Source organism: Panthera tigris, chromosome A1 (assembly GCF_018350195.1).
Source record: "Panthera tigris isolate Pti1 chromosome A1, P.tigris_Pti1_mat1.1, whole genome shotgun sequence".
Taxonomy (NCBI): Eukaryota; Metazoa; Chordata; class Mammalia; order Carnivora; family Felidae; genus Panthera; species Panthera tigris.
Window position 1 is genome coordinate 177336184 of NC_056660.1, and position 27776 is coordinate 177363959.

The 27776-nt window shown below is 34.0% G+C and overlaps 1 protein-coding gene across 2 annotated transcripts in view; it reads right to left on the reverse strand.

Moving 5' to 3' along the window:
• RANBP17 (RAN binding protein 17) overlaps positions 1 to 27776 on the reverse strand; it is a 330708-nt gene that overhangs the window by 283401 nt on the left and 19531 nt on the right. For both annotated transcript variants that reach the window (XM_042992442.1, XM_042992448.1), the window contains exons 4-12: positions 25872 to 26038; positions 22765 to 22830; positions 18129 to 18233; positions 16298 to 16463; positions 13485 to 13558; positions 10866 to 10985; positions 8819 to 8965; positions 7817 to 7989; positions 5616 to 5809 (exon numbers count right to left, since the gene is read on the reverse strand). In XM_042992442.1, the coding sequence (XP_042848376.1) occupies positions 5616 to 5809; positions 7817 to 7989; positions 8819 to 8965; positions 10866 to 10985; positions 13485 to 13558; positions 16298 to 16463; positions 18129 to 18233; positions 22765 to 22830; positions 25872 to 26038 (1212 nt within the window). The remainder of the gene's footprint in view (positions 1 to 5615; positions 5810 to 7816; positions 7990 to 8818; positions 8966 to 10865; positions 10986 to 13484; positions 13559 to 16297; positions 16464 to 18128; positions 18234 to 22764; positions 22831 to 25871; positions 26039 to 27776) is intronic.

Genomic DNA, 27776 nt, shown 5'->3' on the forward strand with positions numbered 1-27776 from the left:
TTACAAATGGAATCTAACATTATATAAAGGAACATTATATTATATAATAACAAAGTAGGATTTACCTTGGGAATGTAAAGCTGGCTTAACACAGAAAAATCAATCAATGTAATTCACTATATTAGTAAAAAAGCGAAAAAAAAATGGGTCATTTGAATAGGTGGATAAAAAGCATTAAAAATAAAAATCAATGCACCACTCAGTATAAACAGACAGAGGAACAGAAGGGAAATTCCTCAAAGTTATTATGAACATCTTTTTTAAAACCTACAGATAACATCCTACTCAATGGTGAAAGGCTCAATGCTTTAGATGTACAAACAGAAACAAGGCCAGACTACCCACTCTTCCCTTTTTATTCAACATTGTACCAGAGGTCCTACCAGTGGAATAAGGCAAGAAAAAGAAATAAAAGGCTTGAATACAAGATATAAAACTGTCTGTATTTGCAGATGACATGATCTTATATAACAATCCAAAAGAATCTACAAAAAAGCTATTGGAATAAGTAAATTTAGCAAAGTCATAGGACACAAAGAGAAAAATCAATTCTGGTTGTATAGAATAGCAGAGAATGATTGTAAAATTTACAACCACATCAAAAATATATAGGAATAAATTTAGTGAAACATTTTTAATACCTGTGTGCTGAAAGCAATCAAACATTGCAAAGAAAATTAAGGGACACCTATGTAAGTGGAGCAACAGACCATGTCCACAAACTGGAAGACTCAATATTGTGAAGATGGCCCAACTGATGCATAGATTGAGGCAATCCCAATCAAATTCTAGTGAGACTTTTTTTTTAATTTTTTTATTTTATTTTATTTTATTTTATTTTATTTTATTTTAAACGTTTATTTATTTGTGAGACAGAGAGAGACAGAGCATGAACGGGGGAGGGGCAGAGAGAGAGGGTGACACAGAATCGAAGTAGGCTCCAAGCTCTGAGCCATCAGCCCAGAGCCCGACGCAGGGCTCGAACTCACGGACCGCGAGATCGTGACCTGAGCTGAAGTCGGACGCTTAACCGACTGAGCCACCCAGGCGCCCCTAGTGAGACTTTTTAAAGAAATTAACAAGCTGATGCTAAAATTAATAAAGAAAGGCAAAAGATCGAGAACAGACACAACTATTTTGAGACAGAAGAATGAGACAGTTAGATTACCTGATTTCAAGACTTACAAAGTTACAGTAACCGAGACAGTATAACACTGACATAAGGACAGACATACTGATCAATGGTAGAGAATAGAGTCCAGTAATAAACCCTAGCCTTTTATAACCAATGGATTTTTGACAAAGGTGTTACAATAATTCAGTGGGGGAAAAGACAGTTGTTACAGCAAATGGTGCTAGAACAACTATATAATTGTATGGGCTGGGGATGGGGCCTTACCCCCAACTCACACTATTCACAAAAGTTAATGCCAGGAAGTTCACGAATTTAAACATAATAGCTAAAACTATTAAACCTCTAGAAGAAAATACAGAAGAACATCTCTGTGACTTGCACTGCACAGGATTTCGTAAATACAAGAAGCATAAGCCAGAAAGAAACAATTGAAAAGGTAGATCATCAACATTTAAAACTTCTGCTCTTTGAAAAACAGTTGAAGAGAAATGACAGAGAGAAAAATACTTGCAAACATTTATGTGAAAAAGAAATTATATACAGATTATGTAAAACAGTCCTACAATTCCAATAAGAATACATATAAAAGAACAATCTAATTTAAAAATAGACAAAAAAGGTGAACAAACAGTGCACAAGAGAAGATATATGAATGGCCAAAAAGCACACCACTGTTAAGTATTAGGGACATGCAAATTATAACCACAATGATACACTTTTAGATACCCAGTAGAATGGCTAAGGTTAAGAAGACACTATCAAATCATGATGCAGATGTAGAGAAAATAATGAGAATGGAAAATGGTACTTTATAAAACAATATAGTAGTATCCTATATATTTTTTTTAACATTTATTCATTTTTGACAGATACAGCATGAGCGGGGAAGGGGCAGAGAGAGGGAGACACAGAATCTGAAGTAGGTTCCAGGTTCTGAGTTGTCAGCACAGAGCCCGATGCGGGGCTGGAACTCACAAACTGAGAGATCATGACCTGAGCCGAAGTCGGACACAACCGACTGAGCCACCCAGGCACCCCAGTAGTATCCTATAATACTAAACATACATTTCTCATATGACCCAGCAATCTGTCTTAGGTATTTACCCAAGAGAAATAAAAATTTAAAAACACACAAAGACTTGTCTGCAAATGTTCATACCACCATTATTCATAATAGCCTTCCAATTGAAAGTGGAACTCAAATGTCCATCACACAGTGGATAGACTATAGTTTTATAGATAGAACTACACTATGGAATACTATGCAGCAATAAAAAGAAACAAAATATTAATATACACAATATATTTGAATGTCAAAAACATTATGCTATGCAAAGTCAACCACAAAAGACTACTTACTGTATGATTCCATTTATGCAAAAATTTAAAAGAGACAAACCACAATTACAGAAACCAGTGGTTCCCATGTCAAGAGTCAGGGAAAGGGATCAAAGAGCATGAGGAAATTATTTGGAATGAAGGAAATTCTATTCTGAATGTGATGATAGTTACATGGCTATGAATAACTGTTAAATTCATCAAACTGTACACTAAAAAAAAAAAGAAAGAAAGAAAGAAAGAAAGAAAGAAAGAAAGAAAGAAAAGAAAAAGATATTTGCAACTCTTAGACAAGGAGCTCATTTTTCTAAAATACAAAGAGCTCTTATAAAAAAAATCAATGAGAAAAGTAAGGACCAACACCCAAAAAACAGCAAAGAAATTAACAGGTCATTACAGAAAAACAAGACTAAATAGTCTTAATTAAACTTAATGCCTAACTGATATGAGAATATTAAATTATACTAAGAAACCATTTTTCACCTATAGAATTGCTAAGAATTCAAAAGTCTGGTAAAATTATCCTGTGAAGGCAATATGGAAACACTCCCATAGATAGCTAGCTGGTGGACAAGTAAATTGACATAGTCCTTTCCAAAAGTAATTTGGCAATATCTATAAAAGTTATAAATATTTACCCTTTTAGCCAATAGTAATTCTACTCTGGGAATTTATCTTCTATATATACTTGTATACACGTAAAATGACATATATACATGGTTAATCTATATGGCATTAATTTTAATAGCTGGAGATGAAAAATAATTCTAATGACTTTCAATGGTAGAAAGAATGATTAAATAATAATACAGTAAGAATAAAATATTATGCATCTATAAAAAATAAGCATTCTCTAAATTTGAAAATAGCTATCAAGTACACTATTAAATGAAAGAAAAAGCAAGAGTAGAACACTAAGGGTGTATACCACATCCTAAGTAAATAAAGAGGGATAAGAATTTATAAATTCATAGTTGTTTGTATATGCATGCAGAAACTTTGAAAATATACCCAAAACTAGTAAAAATTGCTACATAGAGTGAAGAACAAGAGGACAGATCATAGAACTGAAACAGAAACACATTTTAATTTATTTTTTCTGGATAATGGGGACATATTACCTCTTTAAAAAGATTAGGTGATTTAATTAAAATAAAGTTTGATATGAAAAATAACTAAGAGAATAGATACATTAAAGTGACATTTAAAGGCAGATCACAAACTTGGGGACAATATTTACAATTCAAATCACTAAAGGGTTAGCATCAAAAACACAAAAAGAATTCAATCAGTAAAAGATAAACTAATAATCCAAATGGTGAGTATAAAACTGAACAAAAATCATAAATATATGTCATTGATAATGACACAAATACCAGTCAACAAACATAAAACAATACTAAACTTCATTAATTATGAGAAAAAAAATAAAATACCCATGAAGTATATTATCTGAACTAGTCTGGTAAAAATTTTAAGTCTAACATTATGAGGTGTTGGCAAAGATCTATGTGAGGGTGGGTGGGAAGTAAAGTAGAAAATCACTCTGTAAACGAGTTTGGCATCATTCTACTGAAACTATGTAATGGATATACATAACAATCTTTACACAGCTGCACTCATTCCATTAGCAAAAAGCAGAAAAAATAAAAATATCCACTGACAAGAAAATGCATAAATAAATTTGGTATATTCAAACAACAGAACAGTGGCAGTGCAAATCAAGGAACTACAGCCATAGCATCAACACAAACCCTCATAAATGCAATACTGAGGAAAAAAAATAAAGCAAGTTGTAGAATGCAGTTTCATTGTATACAGTTGTATAAGGTTCAGAAATCTGCAAAACCATGAATTATTTGCAGAATATATATATATATATATCTGTATACACCCATACACACACACACACACACACACACACACACACACACACGCAGTACTACTATGAATAACAAAAGGCACTAATTGATAAATGCAAAATTCAAGATTCCAAGTATTTTCTGCTGGAAGAAAGGATAGATTTGGACAGAGAAACAATGGGAACAACAAAGATACTGATACTGACCTATTCTTTACGCTGTGTGATGCTGTTTGTTATTGCTAGTCACCATGTCTCAATATATATACACAGCCTTTTGTACGTATTTAATATTTAATAATTTCGAAAACTCTGAAGGAAGAAATCAACCATGAAAAGACTAAAATGCTGCAAAAATATTGCTCCTTAATTTAATTTATAAATAATGAGATCTTAATAAGAGAGATTATTTGAAGTAGAGGTTAACTACTCCACTATGTAGCCCGTCAGCAGTTTTTTAATGTGTGACTCCAAACACAAAAACAAAAACAGATAATAAAAGACATTTTAAGACATTATATAAAAGTAAAAGATAATCTTTTAAACAATGTTTTGAAAAGAGTTTAGATAGGAAATCACGGAGTCTATCATCCCTTACCACTCACTTCCCGAAACAATAAAAGGAAAAACATAAAAGAAAAAACATTCTGGAACCATAATTAAAGTGTCTTCTTTTAGAAATGGATAAAGTCAGTTCCATTCTCATATTCATTACATTTTTTAAAAATGTGAAAAATATATTTATTTAATTTTATTCCCTGCAATGTTCCTGAAAGGATTTAAAGGGACATTCAGAAATAAATAAACCCTCCTTCAATAAAGCATTAAAGAAAAATAATGAGGAAAGTGAGGATTCAAATGTAATAGTAAACTAAAGCCATAGTGAAGGATAATACACAAATGCAAAACCATAATGAGGCATTATACAATTTTTTATTGGATGAAATTGGGCTTTGAATTTGCAGTCAACTACAGCAAAGAAGAAAACATGATTAGTTAAAAGATAGTTACAAGTTAATGAACTCTACTCAAATACCATTATCAGCTTTCCTTGATACCGATTCCAGAGAAATACTTCCCATGTATCTTATAAATGAGAACTGAAAATTAACCACCAGGCAACCAAAATACCCAGAAGGCTAACAAAATTAATGGCTTATTAGAGGACGAGGAATTGGGGGAAATACATAAAAATAATTTGCAGTAAAAGTATTAAAGTGATTAATGAAGCTACTTAAAATTCAACATAATACCATATATAGTCATACAAAGTTTACTGACCTTCCTGAATTGCCATGTCCACAGTTATCCCAGAAGCTGAATGAAGAAGCTTTTGGTAATTCTGCGCATTTTGGTCAAACAACTGTACAAGAAGAGTGCACGTCTTTTCATATTCACATCTGCTGACAGTGCACAACTGTTCCAGCTGCTGAAACACAGTAGCAGTGTCATCCAGTGGATCATCTAAATTATCTCTGCAAATATATAAGAACAAGTTCACAGCCAACATTAGGATGTGATATACATTTTTTAAATGTGATAAGCTTCTATTCACTACAAATAAACTTTATGTTAAACAAAAATTCCATCATGGATAAAGAAAAAGAAGACAAAAGGATTGGAAAGTAAGAGATAAAATACCTATGTTCGAAGACGACATGATTGTACACATGAAAAATCCCAAAGAAACCATAAAACAAGCTACGATTACTTACAGATGAGTTTACCAAGGTCCTAGCATAACAGGGTCAATATATAAAACTCAACCACATTACTAATACTAGCAATGAACAATTGGAACTTGACATTTAAAAAACTGCATGCTCCAAAGAAATCAGAAAAAAATCTAATTCATTAAACCTAATTAAATATATATAAAATTTGAAGGCTTAATACAACACAACACTAAGCAAAGAAATCACAAAAGAGCTAAATAAATTAAAAGATAAACATGATTATTGACTGAAAGACCTGATACTGCCGAGGTATCAATTCTTCCCCCAGGTTAATCTACAAATTTAAAGCAATCCTAATCAAAATCTCAGCAAGATTTTTTGATAGATACAAGACAATCCTAAAGTTTACATGGGAAAGCAAAGGAAGTAAAAAAACCGAAACAACTGAAAAGGGGAAACCAAGGTAAAAGACTCACACTACCTGATTTCAAAGCTTATAGGGCTACTGTATTCAAGACAGGGTACTGGCAGAAGGAAAAATATATAGATTAATGAGAACAGAGCCCAGAAAGCACACATGTGGTCAATTAATTTTTGAAAACAGTATAAAGGCAATACAATGGAGAAGAGATAGTCTTCTCCACAAATGATGCTGGGATAATTGGTCACCCATAAAAAAAACAAAAAACAAAAAATAACTTCAAGCTATCTCATATAAAAATTCACTCGAAATGGATCACAGAAGTAAATGTAAATTCTAAAACTATAAAACTTATAAAAGAAAAGATAAAAGACGAATTGAACTTCACTTAACTCTAAAACTTTTTCGAAAGACTGTGAAGGAAATGAAAAGGCAAGCTATGGATTAAAAGATAATATTTACAAAACACATACAATAAAAAGATTTGTGATCTCATATATAGACCTCTTAAATCTCAATATAATAAACAACCCAATTTTAAAAAAGGGCAACAAATTTAACAGGTGCTTTACCAAATAATATATACAAATGGTAAATAATATTGGTCATTAAGAGAATGCAAATTAAACCCCAAATGAGGTACCACTACACACCTATTAGAATGACTAAAATTTAAAAAAAAAACTGACAATATCAAGTGCCGATGAGAATAAAGGGCAATTAGGTCTCTCATACATTGCTGGTGGGAATGCCACCTTGCAAAACAGTTTGGCAGTTTCTTATAAAGTAAAACATACACTCACCATGCAACCCAGAAATCTGCCACCTACACATTTACCCAAGAGAAATAAAAACTTACGTTCACACAAAAACCTGCACAGCAATGTTTATAGCTGTTTTATTCATAATTGACAAAAATGGAAACAACCCAAATGTCCATCAACGAGTGAATGGATAAACAAACTGATATATCCAGGAAATGAAATACCATTCAGCAATAAATTTTAAGAACTCCTGATACAACATGGAAGAATCTCAAATGCATTATGTCAAGTGAAAGAAGCTGAACTAAAAGGCTATATATTATATCTATACAGCATTCTAAATAGGCAAAAACTATAGGAAAACAGAACAAGTAAGTAAGTGCCAGAGCCTGAGGGTGGAGAAAGGACTGACTATAAGGGACACAAAAGAACTTTCTGGTGTGATGAAACTAGTCTCTATCTTGACTGTAATGGTAGTTATACAACTATATGCACGTGTCAGAACTCATAGACCTATTCACTAAAAAGGGTGATTTTACACTAGGTAAATTATACCTCAAATTTTTTAAATTCTAAGATGCAAAAGATAAAAATACAACAGAAACATTTAGTTTTCAATACCTCACAACTATGGCAACAGATTCCAAGCGAGAAGTGATAAAGGCCTTCGTGATTTCTGGTGCATAAGTGTCTAATAAGTGGGGCTCAGTTGATTTCACAAAAGGAACTGATGCTACCATCCTTTGCCACAGAGTTAATAAATAATGAACACTGTTGGGAGCAAATTCCCAATGCTACAAAGAAATAAAGCAAACGTTATTTAAAATGACATATCTTCTTAGAATTAAGAATTAATAAGACAGAATTACTAAACACAGATTTTCTAAACAAAATTACTAAACACAGACTTTACAATTAACTTTTACTCTGATCATATAACCAATCATCATTAACATAGCAAATTTTGTAAATAAATGCAAAAAAGCATAAAGAAGAAACCAATAATCTCTCATTCTACCACCCAAGGGTGATCACTATTAAAAGTTGGTGTGCTTCCTTCTAATCTTTCCATGAATATTTTTCAGAGTTCATATCATGTGGAAAATGTGGTTTTAAAGCTTCCCCCCCCCAACTTATAAAAAGAATTTTCCAAAAAAACTTTAAAAAATGTCTTTTATTTCTTCACATAAATTTTACTATAGGGGCGCCTGGGTGGCTCAGTCGGTTAAGCGGCCGACTTCGGCTCAGGTCGTGATCTCGCCATCCGTGAGTTCGAGCCCCGCGTCGGGCTCTGTGCTGACAGCTCAGAGCCTGGAGCCTGTTTCGGATTCTGTGTCTCCCTCTCTCTGACCCTCCCCCATTCATGTTCTGTCTCTCTCTGTCTCAAAAATAAATAAACATTAAAAAAAAAATTTTTACTATAGCTTCTCAACTCATTCTTTAGTAGATACTCAGATAGCCTCTAAATGTTTATTATGTTACAATGAACTTTCACCTAAAACCCTGGAATAAGTATTTTTAGCAAAGCACTCTAACAAATGTTAAAAGTCCCCACCATCTCTTACCAAGAAATTGTTCTAAAAAGTATCTACTGTTTAACATCAATTATATGTTTTTATTTACCTGCAGGCTAGTAATGGTAAAGTTAGCAATCAATCTGATAACTTCAGGATATTCCTTCACCATAACTAATTCTCCCAGCTGATAATTTGTCTTTAAACGAGCCAAAAATCGGCAAAATTCATGATAATTACCTGGATCAGACAAACCCTAAATTATGAGACAAAAAGAAAGGCTTTTTAAAATACTTAAAAACAAACCAAGCTAATGACTTATCACTAAAATTCCAAGAGTATTTTATTAAGTTTTCCAGTTTTCATGGGTACATATGGTACTTTGTGTCACCTGAGTACATCATTAATGAAAGAAAACAAATGATTCCTGTTGGATTTAATGTTGGCATCAATGATTAAAATAAGGAATCCAAAGTAGAGGATCTGGAAAAAGCTTTCCTCTGTGATGACTAAATCATGTTTAGGAACCCAGTGTATTACAGAAAAAATTTGCATGTGTGCATACATGTCTGTGTGTGTGCACATGTATGTGTACTGTGGCTTAAACACAAGTCAGTAGAAGACTTGAAAAATATTTAAGATGAAAATTAAGAATGGGTTCTTGAAACCCTGGAAAAGAGCAATACCAACTGATGAACTTAAATGGTATTTGTGCATACACAACAGAAATTTCTTTTAATTCAATAAATATTTATTGAGTACCTATAGGCATTGAGCCCTCAAGCAACTCCTTGTCCCTAAGTAAAGTCATTCAAAACAATTATTACAACGTAGGGCAGAAAGTCTAACAGAAGTACTATAAGACACAGAAGTAACCTCAGAGAAGGAAAGGTTAAAAAGGAAGACCAAGAAAGAGGCCCCCCAGTTGTCTGTGAGAGCTCCTTGAAGACAGGACACCAGTGTTATCTTTATAAAAGTTTGAACATTTTGTTTGCATTGTAGCTGGCATGACAGAAACTTCAAAGAGTATATGTTTAATACTCAAAGAGTTTCTAAGAAATTTCATTCATATGGGCTCCAAGAAAATATAAGACAGTATCTAATTATTAAGGACAAATTACAAAAAGATACTTCATACTAATAGATCTTTTACTACATGATTGTAATTCTAAAATAATATAATACTCAAGCCAACTTTTACAGACATGAAACATGAACATGAGGAGGCTGGAAAACCAGTTAAAACAGTTATCTGATATTACCATATTATCTTTCACATACTAATTGATGACAGTGAGTTAAACAACTAAAAATTTTGACATACATTAGTAAAATCCCATTTATCAACAAGACATGTAAATTTCTTAATTCCGCTATCATTGAAAAAATAAAGCAATAGCATAACACCTAAAATACTAAAATACTCCTGAGAATGACATACAAAATCAATTGCTCCTTAGCTAGCAAGCAAATTTTCTTTATGTACAGGTACTATATGTCCTCTCAAAAGTTATTAGTAACTAAGAGACAGATAAATCTCATTAAATCATTTAACATTTTAAAGTCCATATGTTAAACCAAAGACAAAATAAAAAGCAAAACAAAACATGTTATTGAGGCAGTCAAAATCACTAATTAATAATGGCTTTGCAATTCTCTGAAATGAACACTGCAGTTAATGTATAGGAAAGGTTTTTAAATCTACAAACTCTTATTTGTCCACAAGAGGGCAAAAAGACATAATTTCAAAATTTAAAGCCACTTACTCCAATATTAACATTCAGATTTATATTAAGTCTTCAGAAGGTAGATATAACTCCGAATTAATTACTTTAGTAATTTAAGAAGTACAAGCAAGCAAAGAAATGCAGTACAATGGTGTAAAGCAGAAGCATAATAAGATATATACCTTCTATTCTTATTCACCTAAAAAAAAAATGGAAAAAAATAAAAAAGGAAGAACACAGAAGTGTATCAGGAAAGCATCCATTTTTAAAAACTGTCCATTTCTACTATAAATGAGATCAAGGGAAGATGGATATGACAGTTCATGTTTCTTCCAGAATCATAATCAAATCATGAGTTTATTACACACCTTTCAGCAGAAAAACTGTATTTCTATATACTAAGTATTAATTAAATTACTTCATAAATACCTGAGGGTTTTCAAGTATCCTTTTTACTCCCTTAATTAAATTACCAAGGTACTTGGCACGTTCAGGACTGCTAAATAAGGACCTTCTTGTAGAAGCAAACTGAACTAAACATGAAAGTGCCTAAAAATAGGAACAACAAAATTCATTTCAATTTTAAAAGTAACTATGGCCACATGTAAGGAGCACGAGTCTTTACATAAAAAATATTTTTTAATTTTTGTGATACAAAAGCATTATAGAATCTAGGAACCCTGAAAGCTACACATCATCAATCACCATCACTACCCATAACCCTTTAACTCCACCACTAAAATTTCTGTTTGTGTGTGTTCTCTTTTAATATATTGTCATATATGTATGCCAGAGCAACTTGGACATACTCAAAAGGCTCCCAGTTGCTTCTTATGCCCACCTCTGTTCATGAACCAATAAAACAGGTGTTCTACCAAAATTAAAATATGGTTTTGTGGTAGAGTATGTTTAAGAAATACTGTACATTCTGTACTGTGGTATCCTGTAAGTGGGGGAACTTTACTTCAGTGTAACTTGGTGTAACTTTACTTAATCCAGCATATCCCAAATTTATTTGGTGATGGTACATCTTACCCATACCATCCATTAATATCTTGAGACACAATTTGGAGAATACTGCTGGAAATATCAGATATTCTATAAAAATTCCAAAAAAATATCAATGGTCTAGTTATCTTCCAAAAGTTAATACTTTACCAGACAATTTTACTACTTGGGTTCTTAATTCTACTACTGAAAACCATCTGAAGCCTGTTTGATCATTAAGTGAGTGGCCCAAAACTGGCAACTTTTCAGGCCAAACGGCCCTCATAAGTTTTGTTTTGGTCCACATATGTTTGTTTGCCCACTTTATAAAACAAAAAAAAAAAATAGAATTAATGGCTAAATATTTAAATATTTCAATTAAGAGACTTTACATAATGTCTGGCTCTCCTAACAAAGGTGAGAACATGGACAAGAATCAGAGGACGGCCTTTTAGATGTTCTCTAGTTGGCCACAGTCCTTACTGTTTTAAACAAATAAAAAACCAAAAACTCCTCAGGCAATTTTGGTGTGTAGAAGGTTTGGGAACCACTAGTGTATCAAAAATATCCAGGATGGGGCTCCTGGGTTGTTCAGTCAGTTGAGCGTCCTACTCTTGTTTTCAGCTTAGGTCACGATCTCACAGTCGTGGGATCAGGCCCTGCGTTGGGGTCCATGTTGGGCATGGAACCTACTTAAGATTCTCTCCCTTCCTCTCTCTCTGCCTCTCTCTCTCTCTCTCTCTCTCTCTCTCTCTCTCTCTCTCAAAACAAAACAAAACAAAACAAAACAAAACAATACTCAGGGTCTGGGGGCCAAAAACACCTGGGTTTGAATCTCAGCTTCATTATTTAGTTTGCTGCCCTAAAGAAATTCCTTTAAGCCAGTATGGGTCTGTTTCCTTGTCAACATTGTGAGGATAATAACACTTACCCTGCAGGGCCGCTCTGAGGATGAGGTGAGATAAGCACCTTATATAGTAGGTCATGCCCAATAAATGCTAGTTACTTTCTGTTAAAGCAGTTGTTCCCCACTTAATTTTTTAAGCACCAGTAGCTTGTTTGTTTTATTCCAAAACATAATTATACATGAAACCATGGTTTTTAAACAACTAAAAACAAAACTATTCTGGTTAAAAGACAGAAGCCTGAAACTCTGTGGCACCATCTGGAAACATGAGTGTCCTGTGGAACCCAGTTTAAAAACCACAATCTTTAAACTCTAGATGGGAGAGCAGACAAGTTTAAAAAAAAAAAAAAAAAAAAAAAAAAAAGAGGCAGAGTATTTTTGTAAGTCTATTCCTCCCTTCTAGGCAATAACAGATTTAAACAAATACACCACTGATTTGTACTTTAAGTCTGTAGTATCTTTATTCATGAAATGGCAATTTCAGAATCCCCCAACTTTACATCTATAAGCTTAGATATTAAACTGACAACTTTTTCCTTTTTTTTTTTTTTTTTTTCAGTCTTGCCTGGTCTCTGTTGTAGATTCCACAAAGACAGGTTCACAGTCTCAAAGTTACTCTATAACCAAAGAGTTTTAAGATTTTTAAAGTACATGATAGAATTTAATTCAAAAAATAAATGAACTGGAGTGATGGACACAAAATCACATGAGCAGATCCCCTTTGTTTCTCAGTCAGAGATAACTGATGGGGGCTGCCTGGCAAGCCTAGGGCATGGATGGTTGAAGAAGAGTTAGAGAGAGGGGAGGAATAGGGAAGGTAACAGATGGTATGGCCAACTACTGGACTGAGGCCCAGAAGAAGGGACGGGGACTGGGTAGAAAGTAAGGTACACTTAGAGGCTGACAGGTTTTCTTGGCTCTGGGCAGGAGCTAAATCAAGAGTCAGAGGTTCTGGGTTCACCCATCAAATGGAATGCACTGGTGACTTACACAGAATTGGACAAACAGCTTAAGTAATATAAATCCCAGGAGACGTAAGAATTTCTTGAGAGGTAAACCCAATCAAGAATGTAAATTTTTACAATAAATATAAACTACCATTCGATAAAGATCATAGATACTTTTTAATGAAATAATGAGTGAGTTTTACTTACTAATTGAGATAGTAGTGGTGGAAGTGAATGATACAAATTGAAGAAAAGATCCAATGTTTCTGGTTCCAGGAAAACTGAAAAAAAATTATTTTCTTATAGCGTTACTTCAATTCTTAACGTAATCAGTAAGACTTTATCACACAAATGAGAACTCCAAGACCTCTGCATGTGGCCACTCTTTCCAGTTAGGCTTAATACCTTCTTAATTCCTTTTAATTCCTAGCTATTTTCCTTTGAAAGATGAAATAATACAGAGATAGAAACCAATTAGCTAAAATGCTGCTTATTTTTATGAAGCATCTACAGTTCTTACTGGGAGAATCTTCTCACTATTTTCATTTGTATTAAAGTAATATAAATGTTTAAAAATGCAAACAGCATCAAAAAGAATATTAAAAAGTGTATAATAAAAAACAGCTATACCTTACCCCATTCCAAGTACCTTTCAACTCTTATCTACACTTACATACATATTTCCAAATAACAAGCTATATGAATATTTCTTTATTTGTTTTACTTAAACTATCAAATAAATTCCTGTTACAACTGATGAGGCTTTAGCCCATACCACAATCTGTCCTCTCTCAACAACCATCCAGTATTATTAACTATTTGGGATTAAATCAATTCTAAGTGTTTACATTTATTATGGCTATATAATGTTAGCAACTGAGCCAAGGAGTACCCTATAATTATATTATATTTCTAACACTCTCTGGATTTAATCATAGCCTCTTTTTTGCGATTAGTTGTAGATCTGTCACTAATTCCTTCCAAATGCTCAACCGATTTGTAAAATGTTCTTTATGCTATTTTCCACATGATCAATAGCATCAAATAACCTATAATTTCCATTCCCACCCCTACCCTACCTCCTAAAGCCTTCAACTTGGGACTGGTTGTTTCTAAATTTGTTAAACAATTATCTTCTTTTTATGTCTGTTCATTGTCATCTTGTGTTAAAGCTCCTTTTTCACAAACCCCTTACCTTCCACATTCTTGGTTTGTATATCAAGTAACTTTCAGAGAGCATATACATAAAGGATAAATTCCAGGAGGATGTGCATGTCTGAAAATGCCTTAGTTCTACATTTCAGTCTAGTTTGAAAATTATTTCCCTTCAGAAGTCTGGGCAGATTACTCCATTGTCTTCTAGCTTCCAGTGCTAATAGTGAGGAGTCTATTATCATTCTTAACCCCAATCCTTTGTAAGCAACTTATTTTTCATCTCTGTTAGATTTTAGGATCTTTTTATCATCATTATTCCCATATGATTATAATTGTGAAGCTTAGCATTTATTTTTTTCATTCATGATGATAGGTACTTGATGGGACCTGTCAATCTGAAAATTTATGTTTCAGTGCTGAGAACTTTTTTTGATATTATCTGTTTGCAAATTTTCTTCTGGGTTTTTCCCCCCCTATCCTCTTTCTTAAACTCCTAACAGATGCCAGATCTCCTAGTTTCATGCTCTAACATTCTTGTATTTTTCTTTTCTCGTATCAAATCTGTTTTCTTTTTTGTTCTACTTTCTGCGATATTTCCTTAACTTTACCTTCCAACTCTTTTACTAAATGTTTTATTTTGGCAGCTGTATTTTATACTTGGAACATTTTCTGAACTTGCCTTTTTAAAACAATATCCTATTTTTGTTTCAGGGATGTGTTCCCTTTTCTTATCTCCCTGGGGATATTAACTATACTTTTCTGAAGTTCACTCTTACTCTTTACTTTGTTTCTACTAAACTCTCCTTTTGAAAAAAATAACAAAAACTTTTTGGGGTAATTATAGATGCATCTGCATTTGCAAGAAACAATACAGAGAGACTCCATGAGCACTTTATTCAGCTTCCTCCAAAGGCAAGTTCTTGCAAAACTGCAGTACAGTATTACAATCAGGAAATCACATTGATACAATTCATCAATCTTATTCATATTTCCCATTTTTACATGTACTCATGTATGTATGTATGGGTCTGTGTGTGTGTGTGTAGTCTGTGCAATTTTATTACATTTGTTAGTTCATGTATTCACCATGATACCAAGGATACCAGGTCTCTTTTAAGTGTTTGTTTTGATTAAAACAGTTCAAAACAGAACTTCCATATTAGAAGTTTTCACAAAATCTGTAGTGTTTCTCTACTGTATCTAAATCCCTGAATATCCAGTTTAATTTCTCAAGGAAAAAAGGTCTGTTCTTGGGAGATAAGAGGGAAGTGCACACGGGAAGAAAAGGGAAAAGGTGGTCACCTCATTGCACAGGTGGTAGAGAAGATCCTGGGGACTTTGTGCAGAATACAGACTTTTTACCAAGCCCTTTCAGCCCTGTTCTTCACTTCTGACTTCAGGAATACCCTAGTGCCATCATCTTTCTACAATGTGTGAGGGCAGATCACCTTGCTTTTTCTTGGTATCCTTCTCTGTAAGAGAGGAAGTTGCAATTCTGCTCTGCTAAGTCAGTTACTCTAACTTCATTCTCTTCCTAACACTGAAAACTATGTTTTCTCTTGCTGAGCATTATAGCCTTTCCCACTTTATCTGAACATTTCAAAACAGAACTCTTCATTTTCCTTCCCAAATCTGTTTCCCCCTAACTCTAGAACTATCTTTCCTATTTTCCAATATCAAAATATGGAAATTCCTTTAATATGAATTAGAGAAAACAGATTTCACTGCTGGTATCTTGTGTTACAAATCTTTCTGAATTTTTTGATTGTCTAACAAAAACTAGAGATAACTGCACATGTGGCAACTCTACTTCTTAATTCTGTGCCTTTTACTCTGCCATGTCTCACACTAAACTTTCTTCTTACTTGTTCTCCAGGTTGTTGGAATCTGCACTGTGCAAAGATCATCGGCAGATTCGTCTGCTGAACTGCCAATGAAGTCAAAGTTAAGGCAGTTGAGGACCAGTTTCAAGACCTGCATTACTAGATTTTGTTGACCTTGATCCTGAAGATTTAAAGGTTTGGCCAACACCTGAAAAAAGTTGAAAGTCAAGTAAAACATTAGGAAACATGTCAATAAACAAATTCTCAGTTCACTAATGTAAATAACTCTTCAATGCCAAATTAGAATTAGGAAAAAAAGTTTGCAAAGTTATGTTGTTGTATACATTAGAAAAAGTTGTAAAATCACTATCAACAAAAATCTACAATAGACTATTTTCAGGTTTTATTTTCTCAAATGAGAATAAGACTTTTTACACTTAACTGCAAACTATAGGTCATCTTCTAAAGTTATAAAAAGTAACTCAAGGACAAATACTTTACACAGCACAAATGTATAAATCTATGGGATTTATTAGCTCAAAGGTTGCTTAGAACAGCTGAAAATATACTATTCTTCAAGTGGGGGGAACTTCACATATAAATGATCCACATTCAGCTAACAAAGGTTGTCAAGCTGTCTGAATGAAAGACACTCAACAAACTTCTGGAGAATAATCCTGACCATACCCCACTTCCTGAACCCCCAACCCCAAATATCCATTCTGACACAACCAGAATAGATACATCTACTAAAGACACACTGTGAAATATTTGTGGAGGAAATGATATGAAGGTTAGGATTCTGCTTAAAGAATAACACACAAAAAAGGAAAGTTGTTAGAAAAGTACAGAGATGAAACAAGACTAGTCATGAGTTGTTACTGCTTAATTGGTTCATTGGTCCAAGGGAGTTCATAATACTCTTCCACTTTCTTTTGTATATGTTAAAATTTTCCATACAAAAAGAAAAATTTTAAAATAATAGAAGGTCGGGGAGCCTGGATGGCTCAGTGGGTTGAGACTTCAGCTCAGGTCATGATCTCATGGTTTGTGAGTTCGAGCCCCACATTAGCTTGAGCTGTCAGTACACAGTCCCTTCAGCTCCTCTGTCCCCCTTGTTCTCTGCCCCTCCCCCACTCATGCTTTCTCTCTCAAAAATAAATAAACATTTTTAAAAATTTAATTGAAAAAATAATAAAGGGTCTTTCCGTCCGGCTAACTCTAGAAGTTATCATGTTACTATACCACAGAACTGAAATAATTAGCAACTCCTGCTAACTGGAACATACTTTGGGAAATGCTATACAACACCAATTAAAAAGCTTGAATAGCATGGTGGAATCCCTATATTATAAGCAAACACAATGTAATTATGAATTGTACTATCCCTAATGCTCGAACAGGGCACCAAGTAGCAAATGGGAAAAGTATTATTTCCCAAAGAAATTATTAAAGCTAACTGTCTTGGCTCACCTATGAATAAATATCAATAGTTGATGAATTAGGAAAACTTACTCTCATTTCATTGTTCATCTGCATCCCATTAAAATACAAGCAACTAAAATAAACCAAGTCTCAATTAGCTTCTGCAATAAATACTCTATTAGTAGGAAGGCAATGAAACTACTACCTAAAGATGGGTTACTAAATTCCCTTTGGATTTTGTTTTATTATATCCCTATTAAATAAAAGTGAATTTTTTGGAAACCTCTTACAGATCTGTAGACATCTACTGTACTGAAATTAAGATTGTTCACAGCAACTCTTCCAAAGACAGAATGGGGGTTGGGGAAGGGGGATTCATTTGAAATTCTTTTGGAACTTAAATCTCCTAAATACCCTAAGTAGGATACTGAATTACTGAATAACTTACCTCTTTTAAAAGAGAGCATGCTAGCACTAAAATGTCTTTGAGAGAAGTGTCACGAAATGAGGTAGCTATTTTTCTGTGTTTTGCTGAAGGTCTAGAATAATCAACCTAAAAAGATCAAGATGGTTTAATCAGACTTACCAAACAGCAAAGCAAAACTTTACAAGAAAAGGAATGGAAATAATGATTAAAGAAGCATACAGACTTAAAAGAGCTTTTAAGAACCTACTGAGATAAGTGCCTTGCCTAACGTTACTCAAAAAGTTCATGGCAGACCCACAGTTAGAACCCAAGTTTCTGGACTGTTTCAATTCCGTGCTCTTTCTACAAACCCTACCAATCCCCAAATTAAAAACCAGAACTGACCATACTTTCAGAGGCAATATGAACACAGATTATTAAAAAATAGGTAGTGGGGCATCTGGGTGGCTCAGTCAGTTGAACGTCCAACTTCAGCTCAGGTCATGATCTCGTAGTTCATGGGTTCGAGCCCCTTGTCTGGGTCTGTGCTGACAGCTCAGAGCTTGGAGTCTGCTTCGGATTCTGTGTCTCCCTCTCTCTCTGCCCCTTCCCCACTCACGCTTGGTCTTGTCTCTCTCTCAAAAATAAAACATAAAAATTTTTTTAAGTAACAGATACTATGACTACCAACTCCTGAACCATGTACCATTTCACAAGAGGCAAGTAACAACTTCCCTATTCCTCAGATTCCATATGTAAAATGACAAATCTCTAAAATAATCTTCAAATTCTAACTTTCTGTGATTCAGTTACCATAGAAAAATTCTTCATACAAAAATAGTATTCCTCTTATACACTAGAAATGTCATTGGTTCATATATCCTTGGTGTTTTATAAAGAAACCAAGGCAGGGGTGCCTGAGTGGCTCAGTTAAGCATCTGACTTCCACTCTGGTCATGATCTCATGGTTTGTGAGTTAGACCCCGCATCGGGCTCTGTGCTGACAACTCAGAGCCTGGAGCCTGCTTCCGATTCTGTATCTCCCTCTCTCTCTGCCCCTGCCCCACTCATACTCTGTCTCTCCTTAAAAAATAAACAAACATTTAAAAAAATGTTAATAAAAAAATAAATATATGGTCAACACTATACTATTTAATGCCATTAAATCTTCCATTTATCAAGAGCAAACAGCAAACAAAGTTGAAGTCTGATACCCACGTGATCATTAACACCATGGGCTACAGTCACTATAGCATTCCTTTTGCTATGTGATAGAAGAAAATAAACCATTTTCTTTTACTAATGCTTATAGATTTAAAAAAAAGCAGTGATCTCAAAACTGATTATCTGATACTTGCTAAGCTCCATCATACAATTTAGGCTATACTTAAATGCCACATTTACTTACAGAAACATGAAACATAACAGAAGTACAAAATGATTCCAGAAAATAGCTACTGGAATCTGTAATCAATATGCAAGATTCAAATTAGCATTTCCAGCATTATTCCCCTCTTTTCAATCAAATTTCAATCAGTTTGTCTCTGCTAAAATATTTCCCTCAATATAAAAAACCCTTTCGCTAATACAAATTAATAGTAGCATACAGTACTGTAATTTGTGAAGTCCTCTTCACATATTATTTCACTTAATTCTCAAAGTAACCTGTGAAATATGTATTATCCTCTGTTTACACATGAAAATTAAAGTTTATAGGCACATTGTCTTAGACCAACCTCTCATTACCACCGTATCTGTAACAGGAACAGAACGACCTTGGGTTTATAGAGCACTTGTATTTACCAGGCCGTAGAGCTAGAAGTTTATCTAATCTTAACAAGATCCATGGAAGGTGTCATTCTCACTTTCCAGATAGTGATCTATATATGTAAGTTCAAAGATGTTCAGAAATTTGTTCAAAGTAGTAAGCAACAGAGCTAAAACACAAATCCAGTCTTATTTCAATTATCTTCAAGGCCTATCAGCTTATTTTATTTGGGTTAATCATGTAGATATCCATTTTTTTGAGAAGAGGGATTGTACATCTATTTTCTACCATCTATGCCTCTACAATGTAGGCAAAGGATATTTTACTTCTTGTTGAATAACCTCCAGGAACAGTAGGAACAGTAGACTGGCTTCTAAAAACACAAGACAGTATATAATCCTCTTTTAGGAAACCTCAAGTTTAGATGCTTTTCTTTAAAAATTCCATCTTGTTATTAACACTATGAATTTACCTGGCTCACATTTAACAATGATAACATTGACTTAATTCATGCATTGCAGATCTCCCTGCTGCCTAATTCAGAAGTACTGTACCTACCAAATGCTCGCTGAAATGATAAATGCCATAAAATTAGGCTAAGTAAAATGTGTCCACAAAAGCCATATATTTTCCACAATACAAAGCCAAAATCACACTTCAGACCTTGAAGCTTTTTTCAAAAGGCACTTGGTTCTATACAAGATAAGCTTGGAACATCTTGTGCCAGAAAGTAAGAAAATATTCAAAAATGGTGAGTAAATGTCATTAGACATAGAAGCTAGCTTGAAAGGGTTCCTCCTGGCCAAATCTGGCAAAATTTGAGCATCAAACTATAATGTTAGCAACAAGTTATAACCCATTACATAAAATAGGAAACCAAGAATCCATACTGATATAAATAAGTGAATAAATTAAAAGTCTGGTGAGGAATGGGTATTTTCAGAGTCTTAAAATACTTATTATTTACAAAGAACAAAAATAAACCTACAATTGGAAAAGCCTAGTAGAAACCATCTTAATCAAGTAACCAAAGTAAACATCATTAGTAATGTAACAAATCAAATCATGTACTTCCTGACTGGAGGCAATGAGAAGATCACACACTATCATTTCTGTGATATTCCTGACCAATGTGCATAATCTGAATCTAATAATAAAGAAACATCAGGCAATCCCAAACTGAGGGACATTTCACAAAACAACAGGTCTGTAATTTTCACAAGTGTCAAGGTCATGAAAGTGAGGGAAAAAGTGAGGAATTTTTCCAGACTGATGAGGAACATGTCAAACAAGGCGCACGATCCCAAACTGGTTCCTTTCTTGGACAAATGGTGAAACTCAAATAGAATACGAGGATGATAGTAATATGCCAGTGTTAGCTTTCTGATTTTCATGGTCTTATTATAATTACATAGGAGAATGTCCTTGTATTTAGGAAATACACTCAAGTATTCAGGGATCACGTTGGAAACTTAGTATCAAATGGCTGAGAAAAAATTTCTATGTATTATACTCACAATTCTTCCGTAAGTTTGAGATAATTAAAAAAAAAAAAAAACTTGGTTGCTCTTTGAATCACACTTTTATTAGAATTCTATATCACCCAGACTTGTCTCAGTAATCATCTAAACACCCGTAAACCCTTACTACGAGAGCAGTCTGTAGCCCTATCATGCTATGAAGTAGGAAATGAAAAAAAAAATTCTGGTTTTAAGATTAGCAAAAAGCTGATGGTTGTGTAAGCTACATGATGCATACATGGGGTTGTACTATTCTCTACATTCTTCTGAGATAAAATATTCATACTAAAATTATTTTTAAATGTATTTTTAAAAAAGAAAGCTCCAGTTCTTTAGACATATTTATAGAGCCTAATAGGATTAGCCAAAGTCCTTGTCATAACATCCCTGTTAACACAATAACTCGTTCCAGGTACTATTGTTATCTGCCCTGGAGATACATACATAGCTACTGGCATACATCCGTTAAGGCCAGAAATCTTTACATACACTAGGGCAGAGGAGTCAAGGAGTAAGTTCTGTGATAAACAAAGAGAGCACTTTAAATTTAAGATATCCATCCAGTAAAACTAGAAACACTTTCTAATTCTGGACTGAAGTTGAAAATAGTTATTTTGGGTGATCTTTTTTTTTTATGCACAGGAACTATATGAACACTCCAAAGAGAGTTGGCAAGTGGTCCTGGATATGTAAGCTTTTCCTATTTATACACATACACACACTCACACACACATGCATATACACAAACACAGACTGTTCAACATGACAACAGTTTTAAAATATAAATACTACCTTCATTCCCCCTTATTTTGACATTATCCCACAAAGAACCCAACTTCTGCTTTTGTTCTGTTTAGAACTAAGTACAAAAGTGAACAGAAACAGGTGACGATGTACTCAGCTGCTGAGCTCATAAAGGCACTGTTGGGGGGAGGCATAGCTTCTGCAAACTCTCCTTGGTACAGGGTGAAAATCCATGCTAGCAAGTGGCAAAGTGCCAAGAGGCCTATTCTTTGAGGAGTCCTGCTGTGTACTCATTGTCAAGAATCAATTCACCAAACTATCTTTTATTTGTAAGCAAATAAGGGCCTGTTTCTCTTTATACAATTTATTTCTTATGGTTAGTATATTATTATATACAGAGGCTACAAGGACAATTCACCAACTGCCATGGAGCAAGGACCGTGTCTAATTCCCTTTTCTTTGCAGTATTTTACACTATGGCTGTTACTTTCAATAACAATAAAAATGTTCCAATACCCAATTATCCCACCAATAAAATAAATGAAAGAAAGACCATTATTCAGAGTTTTATGCCACACAAACATTTTATATGAAAGCACCAGCATTACTTAGCAAATTTCATGTCACTATTAGATGGAAGGCTTACCAGGTTCATTTCCTGAGTCAGCTCTGAAAGGATAATTACTCCTATTATGCAGTGCTCCACAGTACCCTATGGAGAAAAATAACCAAGTGTACCCTAAGTAACTGTAAACAAATAATTAAACACTGAAATATCACATTTTCTTAATAATATACCTATTAAAATATGTAGAAAAATTGCTATGAGGTTCACAAAAATAATTTCAGGTTCATTTTTTCAAGGATAAATTTAGGTATACAGAGTTGATTAAGGAAGAATGTTCACCCACCTTAGAACTGTACAATACTCTACAAAATGTTTTCAGCACCTAGGACTTATATTAAACTAAACCTTAAAATACAAGACTTTAGCTTAATACTTTCCATAAGACTGTGAATGAGCATGAACCAAAAATGTTTTTTAGTTCTATAAATTTGCTTAAAGGCTACTGAGATAGCTGCACTCAATATATAATTAATAAATAGCTTAGGAATTAATTTAAATCCCTCAATCTAATATCAGATAAGATCACTTAGGCCCTTTTCATATTATTTAACAGTGCATGTGTATGCATTTATTATGATATCTATAATGAAGGCATCTAAAGTGTCCAATGCACTGGGGTAAATACATGACTATCAATATGGAATACAGTTTCATAGCCTCTATAAAGGTTTTAATTTAATCAGCTTCCGTTTTAAGCTCAAAAACTTCCTTCAAATCAAAATTCAGATTCTACATGCACCATTACAAACAAATCACCTTATTGTAAAATCACACGAGAAGCATAAACGTAAAAAATGTAACATCTAATTATAGGGTAATCATAAAAAAGCATTACCACAGATGACAAATTTTTCAAGTCTTAGTTTTATAGTTGGCCATTCCTTCTATTTATTATCTCAGGATAAAAAAACAAAAGAAACATCCCATAATTGTTGCATTTTAATTCTTTACGGTCCTTCACAACAATCTGCACCGTTTGAACTGAATCACAGATTTCCTGTTAGCGAATCGTCCATCTTCTGTGTACACCAGGTCAACGCTCCTCAAAGTGTTGTTCCCTGACCACCAGCTGGTCGTCGGCAAATTTCATTCTAATCCGAGAATGGCTAGGTACTGGTTCATGACCAGATAAAAGAGTTTGCACAAGAATATAAAACAGCTAAGTACCTAATAAGTACACTGCTTAATTTAGTTGGCATATTTTTCATAGCAAGTCTTTCTCAGTGAAGGAGGTATCATGTTGATTTACATTCTGCTCTGTATCTTGTGAATCAGCAGTGTGAACAGACTGCCACAGAGGACAGTAGGCTCTCCTGGGTATGTATATAGAAAGGAAGGCCATAAATGTTTGCAATGTGGCAGCAATAAGGCTGCAATAACAGAAAGAAGATGTACAAAACTTGAGGCCATTAAAGATTTAGCAAATTTAAAATAATTTTTAGTACAAAATTCACAGAAGCTGTTAATACCCAAAGGAACCATGTGGTACTATATTTGAGTACTTAAACATTGAAGTCAATTGCCTTTCTCATGACTCAAGGTTAGGTTAAGTCCTACCCAGAAAGCAAGTGCTTTTTTTTTTTTTGTGATACTTTAATAAACTTGGAAGACAAAACATTTTGCTTCTTCTGGTTTTCCAAAATTGACAAAAGCACACTAAAGCTCAACTTAAGTTCAAGTTACCAGCCACTGGAAAGAGGGTTCGAGAAATGTTAGCCAACAAGAATGACTTCATTCTATTCTATTCTATTCTATTCTATTTATATTAATTTTTATACATATAAAAAAAAACAATAACTCAGAAGTCTTTTCTTCTCTATGTCAATGATTCTTGATAGCTGTGTGTGATCTTAGTAAATGACAAGAGAGAGCTGTATTTTGTTAGCCAAAATTACGAGCACAACTCAACACTGAGAAACTCATTTGTCCCTGAATAAACTATCTCTCTGCCCCAGGGCTGCTCTCCGCAGGGCTAAAAGTACATTTATTTCTCTGAAGGTTTAGATGATCAAATATTTGCTAACCAGGGTTTTTAAACAATACGAATAAAAGAGAAGCAGCAGAGTCTAGTGTTTCATATTCTGAGGTTTCTAGAATTGCACTATATGGTAGAGTTACAGCTTATGCAGGGATATACTGCGTAAGAAGTAAAATCTCAGAAAGCCCAAATTGCCCCTAATTGCCAATAAACCAATACTGAACCATCTCTCAATCCAAACCGCCAGTTTTTCCTCAAGAACTGTAACAGATCACTGCTTCTACAGCAGAGCAGCCGCTAAAGTACATTTCTCGCAATTAGGGATACCGTTTGGATGAAAAAATACGTATCTTTAAATATCTGAATCATCCTGAGCAAGGCAGGACGGTCATCCTAAGACGTATGCGGAGACTGGAAAGAGCAGATTTATATTTCCCCTATCACACCTCAGGACATGTGATACTCTGTGGAAAGGCAAGTGGAATCACCAGCACAATTTAGATTAGTGTCCTCTGGCTTATTTTTATTTTTATTTTTTGCAGTCCAAGTATCTGAATTCGCGTAAGTTAAATGTGCCTATAACTTGAATCATTTAAGCTAAAAATATTCTTGAGAAACTAATATAGCCAATGTGGTATGATGTAAACGTTAAATATATCTCTTAAGTCAGAAAACTTGTTAAAGCGCTAGTTCTATGCTTTACTAGGTCACTGTGCAACCGTATGCAATTTACTTAACTTTCCTAAGCTTCAGTTTTCTCACTGCAAATGAAACCCACTTCACAGAGATGTAATGAGCATTACATCATGTAATACATAAAAAAGATTGTTTCATGTATATGTAGCACACAGACTAGCATGTTAGAAATGACAGAACATGTCTTTTTGAAATTTTCTAACTTTTGTGTATTTTCTAATTTTCTGATGGTTTCTAATATAATTTGCATTCTTCTGGTTTGGAAATTTTATAATGGCATGATCCTCATTTACTGCCAATAAAAAAATAAAGGGCCCAGAGGATAAGCAATAAATCATAATTAATATGGTACTGGTAGCCACAGAACAAGCCATACAGCTTTAAGAAAAGAAGTTTTCTAAACCAAAAAAGCAACTTGCAATGTTCTAATAATATAATTAGGCCTTCTTACCTGAAGGAACTTCTTCACATCAGCAATAATTTCTCTGAAGACAAACTGGTCTTTCTGAACCTCAAACCATCCCAATTTGGTGATTTTAGCAATGACTTGAATTAGAGCTTGGATAACAAAGGGCACCAGCTTGGGTTGTGATGCCACATAATTAAGAATGTAGTTTCCTGTAAGAAAATATTCTGTGATCATTTGGACTTCTCAGTAACATAATATGAATCATGTGAAGAAAAACAGCTAGTTTTTGACAAAAAGCCAATCCCTTTCTCCAAGATACATTCTTATTTATACACTTATTTCTGCTATAATGCTGACAGTGAAAAAAGGATATTTGCTCCAATTCGGTTTATGTATTAGGGGATAATTTGAGTATAATGAGAATGTCACTTTTGTTTTTACATGCTTTCAGGTAGAAAAAACTGCCAGGTGAATATGAAAACGGCAACCAGGCCTAATGAAGCAAACCACATGAACTGCACTCTTCAAACATCTAGTAGCTAGGTCAGCTCACCTCATGTGTTATCAGCCTCGTGCATCCTTCTCTGCTTTGATACTTTTCCATCTTATTTCAGATCACCTTCCTTCCCTACTTCATTATTGCTCACAACCCTTCTGAAGTCCATATCCACAAACAAGATTCAGGTCTTCAAGATAAAATGCTTGTTTATTATACTATTTAAGTATTTCTCAACCATTTAACATGTGTAAAACTCTACTACCCTTTTATTAGATTTCTTTTCTTTTAACGTGTCACTGACAAAGTGCTTGAGTTTTATTTCCATATCCCACTTCTCTCATGAGCTCTGTGGCTTTATTGCATGATGATGGCATAGAATGCATGGCTAAGATGATGGCTAAGAATGCATATGTCTTGCTATAGAAAAACTGTATGCTATCCTGTTTATGTGGCATAAAAAAATACGAATAGTATGGTATGATAAAATAAGTATGTAAGTTAAGGGAAGTATGAATAGAATAGTGAATTAATTCTTGGAACAAAGTTAATATATCAAAATCACTAGAAGTGGGTAGCAAAGTCAGCTCTGAGCTTCTTAGTGGATCGAGCAGTTGGGTTTAGGTAACAAATATACTAAAAGTCTAACAGAAAAACACAAGAAAAAAATTTTTTAAAAACAAAAGATTCCATTTCTACTTTGGCCTCAAAGGCCAGCAGGCCACTGGAGTAAAGAGTGATGAAAAGGTAAATACCCCAATATTTAACTAAAAATAGCTTTAATGGAAACAACTTCAAAATCTAAGAACACTTTCAATAGTTATTCTTGACAGCTGTAGTGAGATTCTTGACGCTAAAAAAAAAAATTCTCATGACTACCATATTTCAACCTTAATTGTTATTAACATCAAGATTATATAATTATACAAATAAAAAAATTAGACATTATTTTTTTAAAAGCACAGATTTTCCTAGAATTTTCAGATGTTTTTCTTTGTTTTTTGCTTTGTTATGTTTTGTTTTGTTTTTTTGGAGAGGGCATATGTGTGTGTGAGCTAGGGAGGGACAGAGGGGAAGAGAGAATCATTTTTTTTTTTTTAGTGCTTATTTATTAAGAGAGGGAAAGAGAGAGAGAGAGAGAGAGAGAGTGTGTGTGTGTGTGTAAGCAGGAGAGGGGCAGAGAGAGAGGGAGACACAGAATCCGAAGCAGGCTCCAAGCTGTCAGCACAGAGCCTGACGCGAGGCTCAAACTCACGACCCACAAGATCATGACCTGAGCCAAAGACAGACACTTAACTGAGCCACCTGAGTGCCTCCAGATTTTCCCAGAATTAAGATAAATTGGGAAAAGGTTTTTCCTACGGATTCAAGTAATATAGATATCCTAAGCTTCATTACTTGAAATATTTATTTCAATAATGAAGCTTAAGAAGATGATGCTGCTTCCAGAA